The 19,257-nt window shown below is 50.6% G+C and overlaps 1 protein-coding gene across 2 annotated transcripts in view; it reads left to right on the top strand.

Moving 5' to 3' along the window:
- Nucleotides 1-19,257, top strand: part of DNAJC13 (DnaJ heat shock protein family (Hsp40) member C13) — a 1,517,524-nt gene that overhangs the window by 1,266,207 nt on the left and 232,060 nt on the right. For both annotated transcript variants that reach the window (XM_078663869.1, XM_078663868.1), the window contains one exon: nt 11,481-11,593. In XM_078663869.1, the coding sequence (XP_078519995.1) occupies nt 11,481-11,593 (113 nt within the window). The remainder of the gene's footprint in view (nt 1-11,480; nt 11,594-19,257) is intronic.

Here is a 19,257-nt window from a genome sequence, read left to right as displayed (position 1 = left end):
TTCCTGTACTCTAGCGGTTCTAAACTCTGACAAGACTGCCTTCGGCAGATCCATTATTTGGATTTGACGCCTCCTTTTAAGTGACGCTATAATACTTTGTCCTTGCTCCTGGATTTTTGACTGGTTGTCCTTCACTGTCATTTCTTATGGTTGCAGCCTTGCTGCCGGCTACTGCGATGGTTCACCGAGGAGCTAGGGCTCAATGGTGGGTCTTGTGCCTCTTGTGGCGCAGGCCAAAGTTTCTATTCTGCCTATGCTCTGCATCTTCTGCCTCCGGGGGAGGTTGGGACTTTACACTGGCGGGGGTTCCTACCAGAGTGGTGCTCTGTACTTTCTCTCAGTTTACAGTATACAGTGCTTGGCACTGTCCTTCTATGGTGATGTTTATTCACCATACCTTGTTTTTTTCTTTTTCTGCACATTGTTCCCATATTTTTACAGTTTTTTGGTGATGGCTTCGCGTTCTGACGCTCAAAAGTCTTCAGATAAAAACTGATGTCGGCGCGCCGGGGCGGGGCATATATGGCTCTGCTGACGTCACGTCCATGGACGACGTTAAGGTGGAGCAGTACGGCGCCTCCCCCCGGTGCGCAGAGCTGCTGCTGCGCAAAAGTTTCCGGACCAGTCTGGCGCCTGGGGATATTCTAAGTTAAGGAATCTGCGGCTAGACTATGTCTCTACCAGATACATTGTTACCGAAGGTAAGTAACTTGTTCAACAGCTAAATAGGATTGACCCCAAGCATGCAGTAAGCTTCTATATAAGTTGCATAAAGGAGATCAGGTATGATGACCAACTCTTTGTCGGTTACACAGGCATCAAGAAAGGTAAGGCATTTCAAATGACAACTCTCTTACTGGATTGTATTGTGTACAAAGATCTGCTATGCACTGTCAAAGAAACAGCTACATACGGGAACCTAGGCCCATTCAACCAGGCTAGAGTCTTCGCTAGAGGTGCACCATTTGTAGATATCTGTAAAGTGGTGACATAGGCTTCCCTTCAAACTTAAAAAAAAAGCTAGTGTTTGGATCCGGAAGTGTGGAGGAATGGTCACTTCATGCTTTCAGTTTTACTAGATTTTCTAGTTTAAGAAAGTCTTCTTCAGAACCACCTCCTACGGGGAGCATTGTTTGGGATTCTATTCAAAGATGATGAATCTGCATGTAGAAGTCTCCACCAGAAGAAAAAGTTCAGTACCTTCACATGGTTTCTGGTGGACTCTCCGTGTACCTTCAGACCCCTCACCAATCGCACCCTCCTCCACATTTCTGAAGGGAATTTGAAGGCCTTATGAGTTTGTCCCACTGTGCCTATTTTCGTCTAGATATTATTTTCATCCCTGCATTGAGAGACATGGTTAAAAACGGATAAGAACTGATGTCAGGGTACTGGGGTGGGCACTATATAACTCAATCGACATCAACAAAACTTTGTGTTCGAGGCATATGAGCTGCAGATTACACACTGTACATAGATGGCCACCTCGTGTTGGGCCCGGATGTTTGCAGTTTGTTTTGTTGTAGAAAAGTCTGTGGAAGTCACGGGATAGGTGACTCCTCCTTTGGATGATAGTGCGCATGGGCATCGGCTCCATTCCCAGATTGTTTTTTCCCGCCACCGGGCTCAAATGTGTTTCCAGCGCTCCGTGTTCGAACTGATTTCCTTTGGCGCGCAATCCTCACAAAATTGATTTTGAACGCTTTCCCAGTCAACGCTACTCTTCAGCACCAAAGGGGTAGATTCCGGTCATTGTCGGCGGCCTTCGGGCCTAACTAGGCCTCGACTCCACCTCATGGAAAGGACGCCATTTAAAAAATGTCCTCTATGTGGGTCGAAGTTTCCCCACACTGACCTTCATGAAGTGTGTAACCTTTGCCTCTCCCCGGAGCACGAGGCCAGAGACTGTTCCACTTGTGCCTCTTTCCGCTCCAAAAAGACTATCTGGGACTGAAGAGCTAGGAGAAAAATTGCTCGATCTTCAGCTCCGCTTCCGGACGACATCTTTCACGAAGGCGTCGACGTCCCAGAACAACACGACGTCGACGGCAACTCCAATGCAGAAGATTCAGAAGTCGAGGACATCACTCCAGCACAGCGGGTCGTAAGTAAGACCGTCGACCCCGACCCTTCCTCGACACCTCCAAAGAAGGCCCCGGTCACACCCTTGCCTTCGGGCTCGGGTGCACACCGACACACTGCTTCTACTGCCCCACCTTCGGGCCCGGCTAAGAAGCTAACTAAGCCTTCAGGCGACTCGGGCTCGAGTTGGCCTTCCCACGGTACCGGCACCAAAAAAGACAACCTCACCGGTCCCACCGACATCAAAACTGCCGAAGCCTCCCGCTAATCCTTCGGCACCGAAACCCAGGTCGGAACCAAGCAAACCTGCTTCGGATTCGAAAAGACCACCGGAACCGAAAAAACCATCAGATCCAAAAAATATACCAGAGCCGAAAAAATCTTCGGAGCCGAAAAGACTCCTGCTTCTCCGGTTAAGGACATTGCCAAAAAAACAAAAGAAACCGCTTCGGTGCCGAAACCTCCCTCCACACCATAAGATCGGCCTCCTGCAGAAGGCTTATTTCATCCTGACCCTGCAGAAAAGACTCTAGCTAAAGACCCAATCACTGGGCAGCTAACTTTAGCTTTAAAAAAGCGACCACTGGATACACAGCTCCTCATTCAAAGAAGAAGAACATGGCTACCTCTCCTTTAAGACTTCCTTCCCTTTCGCCTCCACCTATACCACCACCACCTGCTCCCCTACCACAACATTCCCCTACATCCTCTATCATACCAGATGATGGCAATAGGGATGATAGCTCTGATGATATAGGGGCTAACATAGATGATCCATCTATTCCTCCAGGCTCACTTGAGCCGTAGGATGATTAGAACACCCCAGACGTCCCAAATGTCCCTCAAGATGACAAATACCCCTCAAGGCCTTCCCCACCAGAAGACACTATGGGTTTTAATCAGTTAATACACAGAGCCTCGCAATATCGTGAGGTAGTTATGCATACAGGCCCTGTAGATGAAGACTTTCTAATGGATACCTTTGATAATGCACACAGGTCCTCATCCATTTTACCAATGCTTAAAGGAGTGATTAAGCATGCTCCTGAAGTCTTCAAGACCCAGTCAGAACTCTGGTCATTAACCCTCGAATTGAGAAAAAATATAAAGCTGCCTCTTCAGACCCAGCATATATTAAAGGTCCAGTACCACTAGACTCACTTGTAGTTTCCTACGCTCGCAAAAGAGCAAACTCACAAACATCAGGTGAAGCTCCCCCACCAGATAAAGAGCCTAAGCTACTTGACGCATCAGGGAAAAGAACTGCGTCTCAAGCAGCAAACATGTGACATATTGCCAATACACAAGCATTATTGGCCAGATATGACAGGGCACATTATGACGAATTGGAATCACTAATGCGACACCTCCCTGATAAATACAAAGTTAGAGCAAATGAGCTTATCCAAGAAGGGAGAAATATTACAAACACCTCTATTTGTTGTGCACTTGATGCAGCGGACACTGCCTGCCTGTGCACTTGATGCAGTTAACACCAGTGTTCTATTGTGTAGACACGCCTGGCTACGCATATCAGGGTTCAAACCCGAGGTCCAAAGTGCTATACTTAATCAACCCTTCGATGAGCAACACTTGTTCGGACCCAATCACTTGAAAAAATGAACAAGCATTTACAATGCAATGGTCTCGGCATTATTAAATGTAGAGCTATTGGCATTGCCCATGACTTTTTTTTTTAATCATAAATAAATGGCATTGTCATTTACATTGCCAATAGTTTAATCGTTAAATAAATGGCATTTTCATTTACAATGCCAATAGCTTAATAGCTCGCAAATGCATGACCTATAGCATTTACGCCCACACAGAGCCACACACACAAAGCCACCCACACACAGACTACACACACAGACTACACACGCACACACAGACTACACACGCACACACAGACTACACACGCACACACAGACTACACACGCACACACAGACTACACACGCACACACAGACTACACACGCACACACAGACTACACACGCACACACAGACTACACACGCACACACAGACTACACGCACACACAGACTACACGCACACACAGCTCTCACAGCCCACACAGCTCTCACAGCCCACACAGCTCTCACAGCCCACACAGCTCTCACAGCCCACACAGCTCTCACAGCCCACACAGCTAGGAAATCCCTAGAAAACCAGAGGTGTTTTCTCAGAAGGTACCCCTCGAAAAGAAAGAGAGTACGATATGATATAATAAGGAATGTGCAAAAAAATGAAACGGTTTGCTGAAGGCACACAAGTGATAAAATTAAGTTCTCAACGGAGCGACAACTGACAAGAGAGGGCTGCGACTCCTGGAAGAAGCCCAGCGAGCACAAATAGAATATCGCTAGGGGTACCTGATTAGTGCCATCTTTTCCGTTATCATATGAATATTTACTTTGGTTGCGGAGTCGCCGGCGTTGGCTTAGCGTGACCGCCAAGAAGTTCATTTTAGGCAGAAGTTGACAGGGCTGAGGAGCATTAAATACGTTGTACTAATCAGCTCCTTCAGAAAAATACTGTTTTACTCTGACTCATAATCACATTAAATCATGCTGCAAGGTTTTCTCTGTTCACATTCTCCTTTGAAATTCCATCGCAGCTTATCACCTCTGGGTTCTAGCTGCTGGAAGCCTGCCTCCCTCCATTGCACCAAGCTTAGTGATATATTCTCTTAACAGTAGCATGTCCTGAAGAGTAGCAAAGGCAAGCATAAGGGGCAACCCGTGATCCGTCCTTTTGAAAAGGCAAAGCAGTATTCCCCCGCTAGCCCAGAGGGGCATTATACTCCCGTCTCAGACATGCCCAATGATCTTGAATTTGGAGAGAAATAAAAAAAATCACACCAAGCGGGGTCATAGACTAGGCGCATCGCTCACATTCGCACAGTACCTGCTACTCAGGTAAGCCACCGTTACACAGCCAGACTGTTGTACAACAACCTTCTTTCTCTTCCTTGTTCCACGCAGAGCCAAATCTGTTTACGGCGGAAGTGACCTAGACCGGGTGTAAGGACTAGAGGCGTGGAGAGGACCTAGCGAGGGAGGGACCACAACTGAGAGGACATGCCCGTCTCCCTCACTTCCGAGACTCCAATCTGTCACGGAGCTCAAAGTTTCAGTTAGCGGTCTAGAATGTTCCAGTAAAGAAGTCTGACAAAAAGGGGAGTCAAATTCATGGATAAAACATTTTTTTTAATACACCAATTACTACATAAACAAGGCGTACCACGTGCTGTGGTGTCAGAAAAATGTAATTGGTCCTAATCCACACCGGGGCTAACAAACGGAATGGTAACTCCATCCCCGATACAAGTAGATTATGATTCAAGAAAGTAGTCTACAAAATAATTACGTAACAAGGAATGGTGGATGGGCTGGCAATGTGCCACTCTATCAGCCAGCCCAGTATGCTGATTCTATTGGCCTCAGAAGGATGAATGGCTGAATCCAGCAAGACACAGGACCGCTTGTCTCAGCTGTGTCCGGTGAAGATAACAAAGAACAGGAGTATTCAGAGAGAGAGGGGAAGGAAGAGAAATACAGTAAAGTAGAAGGAAGGGAGAGAAAGAAGGGGAGAGGGAAGGAAGAGGGGGACAAGTAGGAACGGAACGAAAAGAGATAGAGGGAGGAAATGCAAGAAGCGGGCAGAAGATGAAACATGGGAGAACGAAGAAAAGAGGTAGCTAAGGAGAGAATGAGGAAAACGAGAAGTAGGGGCAGATAGAAGGACTGCTGGGCAGAGAAGAGAGCAGTATTAGCGAACGCTGGGTGCCGCCTCGCCTCATATAGCGCTAGAGGTGCCAGAGGAGACAGATCCACTCAGGGTCCCGCAGACACCCCGGAGATGAGCCTCTCTGGGCCCGTCACTAGCGTTGGAGTCCCTCCCGGGGGACTCGAAATGACAATTGGGCCCCTGAGCCTCTCTGGGCTCCTTCAACAACCAAATGCTGCCTCTTCGATGGAGCCCCCTCCTGGGGACTCGAAGCAGCTATGGCCCCCAAGAGCCTCTGGGCTCGAACAGAATGCAGCCTGAGCCTCCCCCTGCCCGTGCACACTCACCGGACTCTCAGGCGGAGGCTCCTCGGTGCAGGCGGCGTCCTCCTCCTCCCCCGGTCCTGCTCCTGGGACCGGGTGCTGGCAATGGCGGCGGGCAGGGCTCTCTTCCTCGGGGGAGCCCCACGGGGGAACCAACACGCTCCCTTTCCCTCTCCAGGCGAGGGCACCGGGCGCTGGGTAGGCTCCTGCTTGCTCCGGTGCTTAAACCGACCGCGAGTCTTCGGTGGGAGGCGGGGTAGGCTCCCGCCCTCCTACTTCCGGTTGCGGTTGTCCTGCCCCGGCCTGCCTGACTTTCTGGTCGCGGGCTGGCGGCGATAAGGGAAATCTCGCCGGGTGGGCACCGGCTTCTCAAAATAAAGCGCTCTGTGCGCTATCAACATAATTTTAAAAAGTATTTAAACAAGACTCGCGCAGGGGGACAAGACTCGCGCAGGGGGACGGGACACGCGCAGGGGGGGGGACGGGACACGCGGGGGGGGACGGGACTGGCGCGGGGGGTTAAAAAATACATTTTCAAAAAAAAGAAAACTTACCTGACTGTCCGCGTCAGAGCAGAGGAAGCGGCTCTAGTGTGGGTGGAAAGCGGCAGCATCACCTTACTCGGCGCTGGCTGGGCAACAATGGCTGCCTCAAAGCTTCCGAAATTTTTCGGATTTGGGGGCGTGTTTTGCTGTCATGAGTGACAGACGACGTCACGAGCTAAAGAACAGCAAAACTTACGCCCCCAAATCCGAAAAAGACGGGGCTTGTTTGGAGTGACTCACTTCTCTTCCAATGGCTGGCCTCTGTTTAGGAAGCCAGCCAATGGAAGCTAACGGAGCTGAGAGGCGGGTCTAAACTGCCCTACTAACTGACATTAATTCTCCGGACCGGAAGGTGCTTCGCAGCTTATAGGTCCCGAGACCTAAAAAGGATACAGATACAGCCAAATCTATGGGAGCCCTGCAGTCGCAGGCTCCCAGACGTTCATTTCGCCGCTCATCTTTTCGAGGCGCCACCAGGGGATACTCTTTGGACACACCTCATACAAAGCCCCTACCAATCCACCTACAGTAAGGGCTACCAAAGGGGAGGTTACAAGGGTAACCATAATAAAGGCAGAGGTAAAAACAACTCCCGCTCTGCCTCTACCCCTGACCAATGACTCCCCTTTCCTTCCCCCGTCCCATTCCTCTCCTGTCGGGGGAAGACTACAACAATACCTACCAGCCTGGGAAAACATCACATCAGACAGGTGGGTGCTTCAAATAATTAAATCAGGTTACTGTCTAGATTGAACATCCACCCCCCCCAAACATACCAACCAAACAGCGTCCAATGTCACAAGAACATTTAACACTGCTCAGACAGGAAGTAATATCCCTCCTGCGGAAAAATGCAATAGAAATAGTACCAAAGCATCAGCAAAACAAAGGAGTATACTCCCTATATTTTCTAATCCCAAAGAAGGACGGATCTCTAAGACCTATCCTAGACCTCAGACCTCTAAACATTTACATACAGTCGGATCATTTTCATATGGTCACACTCCAACAAGTCCTTCCACTCCTGTTACAAAACAACTTCCTTGTCACTCTAGATCTCAAGGACGCCTACTTCCACATTCCCATCCACACAGCGCACAAAAAATATCTCAGATTTGTACTAGACGGGCAGCACTACCAGTTCAAAGTGCTCCCATTCGGAGTCACAACAGCGCCAAGGGTGTTTACCAAATACCTAGCAGTAGTAGCAGCACATTTAAGAAGACAACATATTCACGTCTTCCCATACCTAGACGACTGGGTCATAAAAGCCAGCTCATACAGCCAGTGTGTACAACACACTCACGCTACTATTCAACTGCTTCACGACTTGGGATTCAAAGTAAATCACACCAAGTCACATCTGCAACCTTCCCACATACAACAATATCTCGACGCTACAATAAACACCCAACTAACACTAGTCTATCCCTCTCCAACCAGGATAACAAGTGTACAAACTCTCCTAACAAAATTCAAGCTGCAACACTCGCTTCCAGCTCGAGTGTTCATGCAGCTCATAGGAATGATGGAATCTTGCATGTTTATAGTACCTCACGCAAGACTGCAAATGCGTCCACTTCAAGAGTGCCTAGCATGCCAATGGAACCAGGCTCGTGGTCAATTAACAGACCTAGTGTTGGTAGACAGGTGGACTCATCGCTCTCTGCAATGGTGGAACACCCAAAACCTTTCAAAGGGCCGACGGTTCCTAGAGCCAGTTCCTCAGATAATCTTGATAGCGGACGCATTGCTCTCCGGCTGTGCAGCTCACCTACTGCATCACACCATGCAAGGCGGGTGGACACCGCAACAAAAGCTACTCCACATCAACCACTTGGAGTTACTAGCTGTTTTTCTAGCCCTAAAAGCATTCCAAAAACAAGTATCAGGCAAAGCTGTCTTAGTCCGCACAGACAATATGATAGCCATGTACTACATAAACAAACAAGGGAGAACACACTCTCTGCAGCTATCTCAGTTAGCACAGCAGATATGGAGATGGGCGCAATACCACTAAAAATCTTCCTCTTAGCCCAACATGTTCCAAGAGTGCAAAACACCATGGCAGATCTGCTAAGTTGACAGACACAGCAGATCCATGAGTGAGAACTTCATTCACAAGTTCTTCAACCATTCTTTCAAATGTGGGGACAACCTCAGATAGACCTCTTCGCCACCCACGAAAAACGCAAAATGCCCAAACTTCGCCGCCAGATATCCACAACCGCTGTCCAAAGGCAATGCGATGTGGATGAACTGGTCCGGAAAATTTGCGTACGCTTTTCCTCCTCTCCCACTACTTCCGTAAGTGATACGCAAGCTAAAGCAACATTCCCTAACACTCATTCTAGTTGCTCCAACTTGAGCCAGACAACCGTGGTACACCACACTGCTGTAACTATCTGTGGTACCACACCAAAAACCAAGCCTATCTCCACGCCTCTTAACACAGAACCATAGAGAGATCAGACACCCGGACCCAGCTCAGCTCAACCTAGCAATCTGGCTCCTGAAGTCATAGAGTTTGGTTACCTCAACCTTCCTCCAGAATGCATGAACGTTACTAAAGAAGCCAGGCGTCCCACTACTAGAGCATGTTATGCTGCTAAGTGGATACGATTTGTAATATACTGTCAATACAACCACATAAATCCTTTAGCTCTGTCTATTCAACACATCATAGGATACCTATTACACCTTCAAAAGTATAATGTAGCTTACACATCTATCAGACTACACGTTGCTGCCATTGCAGCATATTTACAAAATAGACAACATCTATCTCTGTTTAGAGTGCCTGCTATAAAAGCTTTTATGTAAGGACTCAAAAGAATAATCCCTCCCAGAACGCCACCTTCACCAGTGTGGAACTTAAACATTATTCTTACACGGTTAATGGGGCCTTGAAAAGTAGCTTTCCTAGTAGCTATTACTTCTCTCAGAAGAGTCAGTGAACTACAAGCATTTACCATTCAAGAACCCTTTTTGCAAATGCATCATAACAAGATGGTTCTACGCACTAATCCTAAATTACTTCCAAAAGTCATTTCACCATTTCATCTAAATCAATCTGTTGAGCTGCCCGTATTTTTTGCGCAGCTACAAACAGTCGCAGAAAGAGCTCTACACACCTTAGACGTCAAAAGAGCATTACTGTACTACATCGAAAGGACACAAACGTATCGTAAAGCTTAACAACTTTTTGTGTCTTTTACACCACCACATAAAGGCAACCCCATATCTAAATTGGGGATAGCTAGGTGGATTGTTAAATGCATACAAATATGTTACCAGAAAGCCAAACTTACGTTAACAATTCCTCCAAAAGCCCATTCTACAATGAAAATAGGGGCTTCAATGGCATACTTAGGGAACATTCCCCAAGATGATATATGCAAAGCAGCTACATGGTCTACACCGCACACATTCACAAAACATTATTGTGTAGATGTGCAAACAAATCAACAAGCCACTGTGGGCCAGGCTGTACTAAAAACTCTGTTTCACACTACTGCAACAGATACCGGTGGTCGCCGCTAGGTGTGGGTACTGCTATACAATCTATGCACAGTGTGTAATCTGCAGCTCATATGCCTCGAACGGAAAATGCTACTTACCAGTATGCATCTGTTTTTGGCATGTAGAGCTGCAGAGTTACACACGCCCACCCGCCTCCCCGGCTACCTTTATCTGTTCAAGTATTATCTTAATTAGATACAAATCACATGGATATCACTACTTCTTGTAGAGCTCCATCACTTCCCTAATGGCGAAAAACAATCTGGGGATGGAGCCGATGCCCATGCACACTATCATCCAAAGGGGGAGTCACCTATCCGGTGACTTCCAAAGACTTTTCTACAACAAAACAAACTGCAATCATCCGGGCCCAACACTAGGTGGCCATCTATGCACAGTGTGTAACTCTGCAGCTCTACATGCCAAGAACAGATGCATACTGGTAAGTATCATTTTCCTTCCTGCCTCAACCCACAGCTACCCCCCTTCAGTGCTAGAGAGCTGTCTCAGAACTTTCCAGATCCAGTCTGGCACCTGGGATATTAAAATGTGAGTAAATCTACAGGTAGATAAAGGATCCACCAGAAAGATTGTTGCTGAGGGTAAGTAATTATTTTTTTGGTAACCTGAGCAAATTTGTTTTCAGAAATGTAATAAAAAACCCACGTATGTTACTGCTTTACAATATGCACGTCAGATAATATGACAACGTTTTGTAAAACTTTGGTTTAATTTTGGTTTGTTTGTAATCCAGTTAATATGGTTCAAAGGAGGAAGTGTACTAACTACTTTTTATTTACTTACTATGGACCTTCAGACCGCCAAAATCAAGGCATTGTTGTTTGTAAACTGCACCATGATGCCTTCAGTGGGTCTTCGAGCCTAATTACTTTGAGTCTCATCCATCCCTAGCAGTTTCATTTCCTTGAAATAACCAAATACCCAACTGTTTTCTAAATAATACAACTGACTGCATACATTCTTTACTTTCAAATACAACTTGTGATTTTACTTTAACATCCCAATATTTGTAGTTTATATTGGCTTGTACAAACCCTTTTGTGAATGGGGAAGACTTTTCCAACTTGCAAAACAGGTTTGGGATTTGTACAAAGATGTTTTAAGGTCACAAATCCTGTGATTTTGCAAATTGGAGGGATTTAAGACTGCAACGTGCCTTCGTTCATCAGAATGTAGTGGCTTTACATTTCGTGCAGATTTTCCTTTTGACTGTAAAATACTTTTTAAAATTCAAAATTATTTGTGTGTTTCATTCTCAGGTGCATTGATCTACTTGTTAGATATGTTCTGCAACTCTACCCATCCACAAGTCCGATCACAAACAGCAGAACTTTTTGCTAAAATGACCTCGGATAAACTCATAGGTCCAAAGGTAAGCAAGAACAGAAACTCTTAACATGTAATGTTCTCACAATATTAGCAGTATATCATGTCATTTGGTAAGCAACAAAACTTCCAAGTATACTTTCATGATTGCTCTTTTTACCCTGTAATAGTGTCCCATTTAAGGTTTATTCTTATAAATGGGTGCGAAGCTTACATTTTAACTGGTGAGCCCCTCTTTAGCATAAAAAGGTACTTAATTGATTATTCAAGAAACAGTCTTTCAAAAACAACAGCGTTATCCTGAAGACTAAATATTGTAGACTAGGGGGATGTGAAGAGTAGGAGGTTGTTTTCTGTTCAGTTACATTTAAGTCTAAAAGGGATGGCATTCTGTGTTAAAATAAACATTTTGCATTGTTATGCTTGCTTATGGTCAAGATCCAAGAACCAATTACTTGGTTATTTTCTACCAATAATGTCTTAAATTTTTCTGTTTAATTTGCGGTTGCAGCATGTAGAAAAATCTTAAGTTTGCACATTCGATATGTTCAGTATTCAACACACACAAAAGTTGAATCCTTTTTATATTAAGCAAAAAATACCTGGGCGCACAGTACAGGACGGGTCATTTTTATCATATTGTTACAACGTAATTAGGTGGCCATGAAGGATCAAAACTATTTATTTTAGAGTTTTTTTTTAAAGCTCAGTATGCACTCAATAGACGGTTTAGGTGGCCAGTTAGCGACACAAACTTTGGTGTTTAGATAATGGTCAGATTTGCTGCAGATTATTTTTAATTCGCTGTTTTAAAAAAAATGTTAGTTACCTTTCTAAAAAGATCTAGAAAATGACTTTGTATTTGAGGGGGAAACTTTTTTAAACTGCTCAGCACATTTTGTAGGGGTTAACCAGTTTTGTTGCTGCGGGTGATAGGCATGTGGTTCCCATTTTCCACCCAAGCAATTGTTCAGTTTTTGGGCACCCTTTTGGGAGTTAGTGAGCGAGTGGTTGCACTGATGCACAGTAAAGCCCTATAAAAGCAAAACAGCTGTGCACCCATGCCGCTGGCATGCCAAATGCAAGCTTGTCCATGTACACAGTGCAACCAATCCTCCTAGTTTTAAGACAGAAGGGAGACTCAAACCCAACTGATCCACTCTCTGGCAAGCTTGGTGGAGATTGGAAGGGAATGGCTAGCGCCTGAGCATTTTGACAACGTTAACAAGGCTCTAGGTATGAATATTCTGTTAGGAGTACAGGTGGGGAGTGCGCATGATAATGAGGAGTTAACATGCAGAAAGTGTACTATGACCTATATGGATGTGGGGAAGTTGAAGGGTGGGCAGGTTGAAGGGTGGGGAGCAAGATAATGTCATGGCGCAGCAAGATAATGTCATGGAGCAGAAGGCACATAGCACTGGTTCCAGAGGAGAGGGGGAAGAGGCCCACTAATGAAGCAGTATGGAGATCAGCGCCTTCCTCACGGCCATGAGGTCGCACTTCCCTCCGTCTGGTCCCGCTGTGGTGCCTTCGGGCCCCGGGGACCCGTCCGGGAGCCCAAGCGGGCCGGCAGCTTCGGCCCCGGCGCCGTCTGGTGCTTCGGCCCCGGCGCCGTCGACGACTTCGGTCCCGACGCCGCAGGGTTCCTCAGGGTCCATGCCTGGATCCGTGACGACACCGGTCGACCTTACGACCCCTCCGCCGGCGTCGTCACCAAGGGTGTCGCTTCCGGTGCCGTCCTCGGGCGGCGTCGTCCCCGATCCCCTCACCGGTCCGGATCCAGCATCGGACCGGCGCCGTATTCTGCGCCGGTCGGTGAGCCCTTCACCAACGACCCGGCTCTATCATTTATTCCTGTCCTTCAGGAGATGGATGACGAGGGGGATTGGGAGGGGTCTGAGGACCCTCTGGCACTGCAGTGCCAGTTGAACCAGGACTGGGCAGACGAACTGGGGGAGGCCAGTGGTCTGGACACTTCGCCCAACACTGGTTTTGTCTCCCTTCCAACTGTGGCTACGGAGGAGGGGGCTGCTTACAGCGCGGTGTTGACTCGGACAGCCAAGGCCTTGGCTCTTGAGCTCCCAGTCGCGGCCGTGAGGACTAACCTCCTCACCGAGGTGCTCAAACCGCAGGCAAGCTCCTCGGAGCCTCTCCTGCAGTTCAACGAAGCCCTCACTGACGTTCTGTTGGGCACCTGGTCCAAGCCCTCTACAGGCCTCCCTGTAGATCGGAACGTGGCCCGAAATCTGAAAGAAACAGGTTAGTATTAGATTCCTTACCTTAGAATATCCCCAGGCGTCAGTCTGGATCCGGAAACTTTTGCGTAGCAGTACCCCTGCGCGTCGGTAGGCGTCGTCTGCAGGCGTCCCCTGCGGCTCCGCGTCGTCGGCGTCGTGCGCCGTGATGACGTCGCTGGAGTATATAGACGCCGCCTCCGCGCGCTGACGTCAGTTCTTCTTTTTTCCGCGCCAGTTAGCGCAGATCCGAAGAGCAGTACTCCGGTCTTTTGACCAAAGTTTTTGATAACTCTAACTCTTTCAGGTGCCGGTAGGATGCCCGGTTTTAAAAGTTGTGACGGGTGCGACCGCCTGATGTTGGTCACCGACCACCATCGACTCTGCCTCCGGTGCCTGGGCGCCGACCACGACGTGGAGTCCTGCGTCGACTGCCGGGCCTTGACGGGTAAGGCTAGACGGGAGCGGTCCCGCAAGCTGCTCGAGCTCCGGCTGTCGGTCGGGCGCGGTCCCGGTCCGGCCGGAGGTCGAGGGAGCGGTTGAGAGAACGACCGCGGAGCCGCCACGAGCGCTCCGGAAGTCATCACCATTCCTCCGGTTCCTCAGGTAAGCGACACAAGAAGTCGGGGCGTCGTCATCGTACCCCCGACTCCCCCCGACGCTCGCGCGATGCGGCCGGGGGTTCGGGCGGCCCCGCGTGGGTCGCCGACGCCGCCTGCTCCATACCCGTCGGTCCCTGGGCAAGGCGCGTCGCGCGAGGAGATAGAGGAGTTCCTCATGGCCATGAGGGCGCTGTCTCCTCCGGCGGGGCCTGCGGCCCCGTTGGTCCCGTCTGGGGGCCCGAGCGGTTCGGGTGCTTCTGCCCGACGCCGCCGGCGGTTCCGGCCCCGGCGCCGCTGGGCCCTTCAGGGTCGTCGCCGGCTGGTCAACCGGCCTCTCCGGCACCGATTCCATCGGGGCAACCCGTGGTGCCGCCTCCGCGCGGCGCCGTGACTCCGACGCCGGTTCCGGACGGCGTCGGGGCTCCGGCGCCGGCACCGGGCGGCGCCACCCCCATTCCCTCTCCAATTCCGGACGCGGAGTCGGACCGGCGTCGTCCGACACCGATGGGGCCCATGGGCCCCGAGGAGCCGGTCTACATCGTTGAGTCAGTCTATGGTGATGATGAAGATTATGGAGAGGGTTGGGAGGGGTCTGAGGACCCTGTGTCACGCGAGTGTCAGTACGACGTGGACTGGACAGGTGACTTGGGTGATGCCAGTGGTCTGGACGAATCTCCTAACCCTGGTTTTGTCTCGCCTACCACTGTGGCGTCGGAGGCTGGGGCTGCTTACTCTGTGGTGCTGATGAGGGCTGCCAAGGCCTTGAGCCTTGAGTTCCCCGTCGCTAAAGTGAAGCCTAACATCCTCACCGAGGTCTTCAAACCGCAGTCATGCCCACAGGAGCCTCTGCTGCCGTTCAATGAAGCCTTGACGGACGTTCTTTTGGGCACGTGGTCCAGGCCCGCTTCAGGTTCGCCTGTTGATAGGAACGTTGCCAGGCGCCACCGTCCGTGTTCGGACGACCCTAAGTTCCTGTCCACCCATCCCACCCCTGAGAGTCTAGTGATCCAGGCCTCAACTTCCCAATCCGCGTTCCCGTCGGCCCCGCCCGACCGGGAATCTAAGAGGTACGACCAGTATGGCAAAAAGGTCTTCTCGTCCCTGAGTCTGGGACTGCGGTCTTGCAACACCGCATGCCTCTTGGGCCGCTACACCCACTCTCTGTGGGATACGGTCGCGGAGTGTCTGCCGCAATGCCCGCAGGAGGTACGGGACAAGCTCGGCCAGGCTCTGGTTGAAGGCCGAGACGCGGCGAGGTATTCCATCAGGTGTGGTCTTGATACGACCGACTCGCTGGGCAGAGCGATGTCCACGACGGTGGCGATTCGTCGCCACGCCTGGCTGAGATCCGCCACTTTTTCGGCTGATGTCCAGAATGCCTTGATGGACATGCCGTTCGATGGCAGTCGCCTGTTTGGCGACAAAGCGGACAACGCGCTTGAGCGCTTCAAGGACTCCAGGGTCACGGCCAAGTCCTTTGGGTCTCTCGACCCAGCGCCAGCAAACGGGTTCGTTTCGCTCCTTTCGTGGCCAAGGAAGGGGCGGTCCCACACGTGCTGCCAGCCACGCACCGCAGAACACTTCTCAACGCGGTGGCGGCCGTGGATTCCGCCGTGGAGGCGGTCGGGGACAGCGGCGAGGTCAGACCACACCTCCCCCCGCAGCAGCCTCCAAATCCTCCTAGTCCGAGCTTTCAGGCCCGTGGGGGGCAGGGTTCGCCATCACCACTCCCGCTGGCGCACTATCACATCGGACAGGTGGGTGCTGCAGCTCGTCCGAAGGGGCTACTCCCTCCCCTTAGAGACCACTCCTCCAGCCATGCCACCGCAGAACCACCGTGTGTCGGGGGACCACTTGACACTTCTGCAGGAGGAAGTTACGGCCCTCTTGGCCAAGGGGGCCATCGAGCGCGTTCCTGGGCCAGAAGTAGGGTGTGGTTGTTACTCCCACTACTTTCTGGTACCCAAGAAGGACAAGGGGGGCCTGCGTCCTATCTTGGATCTACGGAACGTCAACGGCTTCCTCCGGAAGGAGAAGTTCAAGATGTTGACTTTGGCTCAGGTCTTGGCTGCTCTAGACCCGCAAGACTGGATGGTAGCGTTGGACTTGCAGGATGCGTATTTTCACATCCCCGTCCTGCCGGCCCACCGGCGTTACCTGCGGTTCACGGTAGGCCACGAGCACTTTCAGTTTATCGTGCTCCCATTCGGCCTTACCAGCGCCCCACGGGTGTTCACGAAAGTGATGGCGGTGGTCGCAGCTCATCTGCGCCGGTTAGGGGTTGCAGTCTTCCCCTACCTCGACGACTGGTTGTTGAAGGCGGGCTCGCCCCAGACAGTCGTCCGCCACCTTCAGATGACGGCAGACCTCCTGCACGAGCTGGGGTTTTCCATCAATGTGCCGAAATCACACCTGTGTCCCTCTCAAAAGCTCCTTTTCATCGGAGCGGTTCTCGACTCGGCGCAGTTTCGGGTTTATCCTCCGGAACGGCGGGTCCGGGATATTCAGGCTTTGATTCCCATCTTTCAGCCGTTATCCCGGGTCTCGGTCAGGTTGACGCTGCGGCTTCTGGGGCTGATGGCCTCCTGCATCCTTCTGGTGCATCACGCCAGGTGGCGGATGCGGGCTCTGCAGTGGGACCTGAAGTTTCAGTGGGCCCAGCATCAGGGCAACCTATCCGACCATGTCCTGATCTCGGAGGGCACTGCGAGACAGTTGCAGTGGTGGCTTACGGACCGCGATTGGGTCAGAGGCAGATCCCTCTCCCTTCCCCAACCGGAGCACGTGGTTGTGACGGACGCGTCCCTCCAGGGCTGGGGAGGCCACTTGGGAGAGGCGGAGATCAGAGGCATCTGGTCTCCGGCGGAGTCCCGGCTCCATATCAACATGTTGGAGCTGCGGGCGATTCGCCTGGCACTGAAGGCATTCCTCCCCTTTGTCAACGGGAGTGTGGTGCAGGTGTTCACGTTCAACACCACCGCCATGTGGTACTGCAACAAGCAGGGCGGAGTGGGGTCGTGGACCCTTTGCCAGGAGGCTCTGCGCCTCTGGCAATGGCTGGAACGTCAGGGCGTGACTCTGACGGTTCAACACCTGGCAGGTTCTCTGAACGCCAGGGCGGACGAACTCAGCCCTCGGTGCTCGGTGGATCACGAATGGCGTCTGAACTCGGACGTGGCGAAAGGCCTCTTTCTGCGATGGGGAGAGCCTTGGTTAGATCTATTCGCCACAGAAGAGAACGCGCAATGTCATCTGTTCTGCGCGTTGGAGTTTCCAAGACGGCACTCGCTCGGCGACGCCTTTCGGGGCGAGTGGAGTTGCGGTCTGTTGTACGCCTTTCCGCCTATACCACTTCTGCCCAGAGTGCTGAAGAAGATCAGGCGCGACCGGGCCCAAGTTATCCTTGTGGCTCCGGACTGGGCTCGAAGGTACTGGTATCCCGAGCTACTCAGCATGTCAGTCGGTCCCTCGATCCGCCTGCCCCTTCAGGAGGACCTTCTGTCGCAGCAGCAGGGGACGGTCCTCCACCCGAACCTGTCCAGTCTCCACCTCCATGCTTGGAGATTGAGCGGCGACAGTTGAGGCCATTTGACTTGCCTCCTGAAGTCTGTGATGTGATTCTGGCAGCCAGGCGTCCCTCCACAAAGTCGGTATACGCCTGCCGGTGGAACAGATTTGTGGCATGGTGCACAGCAAAGGCTGTGGATCCCCTTTCTGCCCCTCTCTCTGAGGTTCTCCTCTTTCTTCTCTCTCTTGCCCAGCAGGGCTCTGCTCTGGGCACTATCAAGGGCTACCTTTCTGCCCTTTCCGCCTTCTTAAGGCTACCTGATCAGCCATCTTTGTTCAAGTCCCCTATTGTAACGAGATTCTTGAAGGGCATCACGCACATGTATCCACCTGTTCCGTTCGTGATGCCTCAGTGGGACTTGAACCTGGTTCTGACTTTCTTGATGTGCGCTCCCTTTGAGCCGCTTCATTCCTGTCCTCTCCATCTTCTGACTTTAAAGACGGCCTTCCTGGTTGCCATCACCTCTGCCAGGAGAGTGAGTGAGCTCCAGGCTCTTTCTGTGAAACCTCCTTTCTTGTCCATTCATCCAGACAAGGTGGTTCTTAGAACTAGACCTTCTTTCCTGCCCAAAGTAGTTTCTGCTTTTCACATCGGGCAGTCCATCACCTTACCCTCCTTCTTCCCGCCTCCGCATCCTTCAAAAGATGAAGAGCGGCTCCATCGTCTGGACCCAAAACGTGCGCTCTCCTTTTATCTGGACCGCACACAACAGTTCCGGGTGGACGACCAACTCTTTGTTGGCTACGTGAGCGCTAAGGAATTTCCCTTTCAGGGCCCTAGTTTCATAGCACCAGTGTCGGTTCTTGCATGGCTCTGCATTCCTGGCGCCGAAAGCTATGTACAGAATGACGTCAGCGCGCGAGGGCGGCGTCTAAGTACTTCAGCGATCATGACGACGGTCGCGGAGCTGCAGACGACGCCTACCGACGCGCAAGGGTATTGCTGACAAGAAAACTTTCCGGATCCAGTCTGACGCCTGGAGGGTATTCTAAGGTAAGGAATCTAACTAACTTATGTTTCTTACGGATATATCGTTACCGAAGGTAAGTAACTTGTGCGTTATGTCTACCACTTTCAGAATAGTTTTTAACATCTAATTTCAGAAGGGAGAGGGTTTTTTCCTTCATGCTTGGGGTTCCCAATATCGTCTTAATTGTCTTCAAATCCACATGACCTCAGAAGTTCCACCTTCATCATATTAAATTGAATGATCAGTTTCTTCTCTATCTTTTCCCTGAAAGCTAGTATTATCTTGAGTCTGACTGGATAATGAGCTGTCTCGACTGTTCATTCTGTTTTTTGG

The sequence above is a fragment of the Lissotriton helveticus genome, chromosome 10 (assembly GCF_964261635.1).
Source record: "Lissotriton helveticus chromosome 10, aLisHel1.1, whole genome shotgun sequence".
Lineage (NCBI taxonomy): Eukaryota > Metazoa > Chordata > Amphibia > Caudata > Salamandridae > Lissotriton > Lissotriton helveticus.
This window is presented reverse-complemented; position numbering and strand designations above follow the sequence as displayed.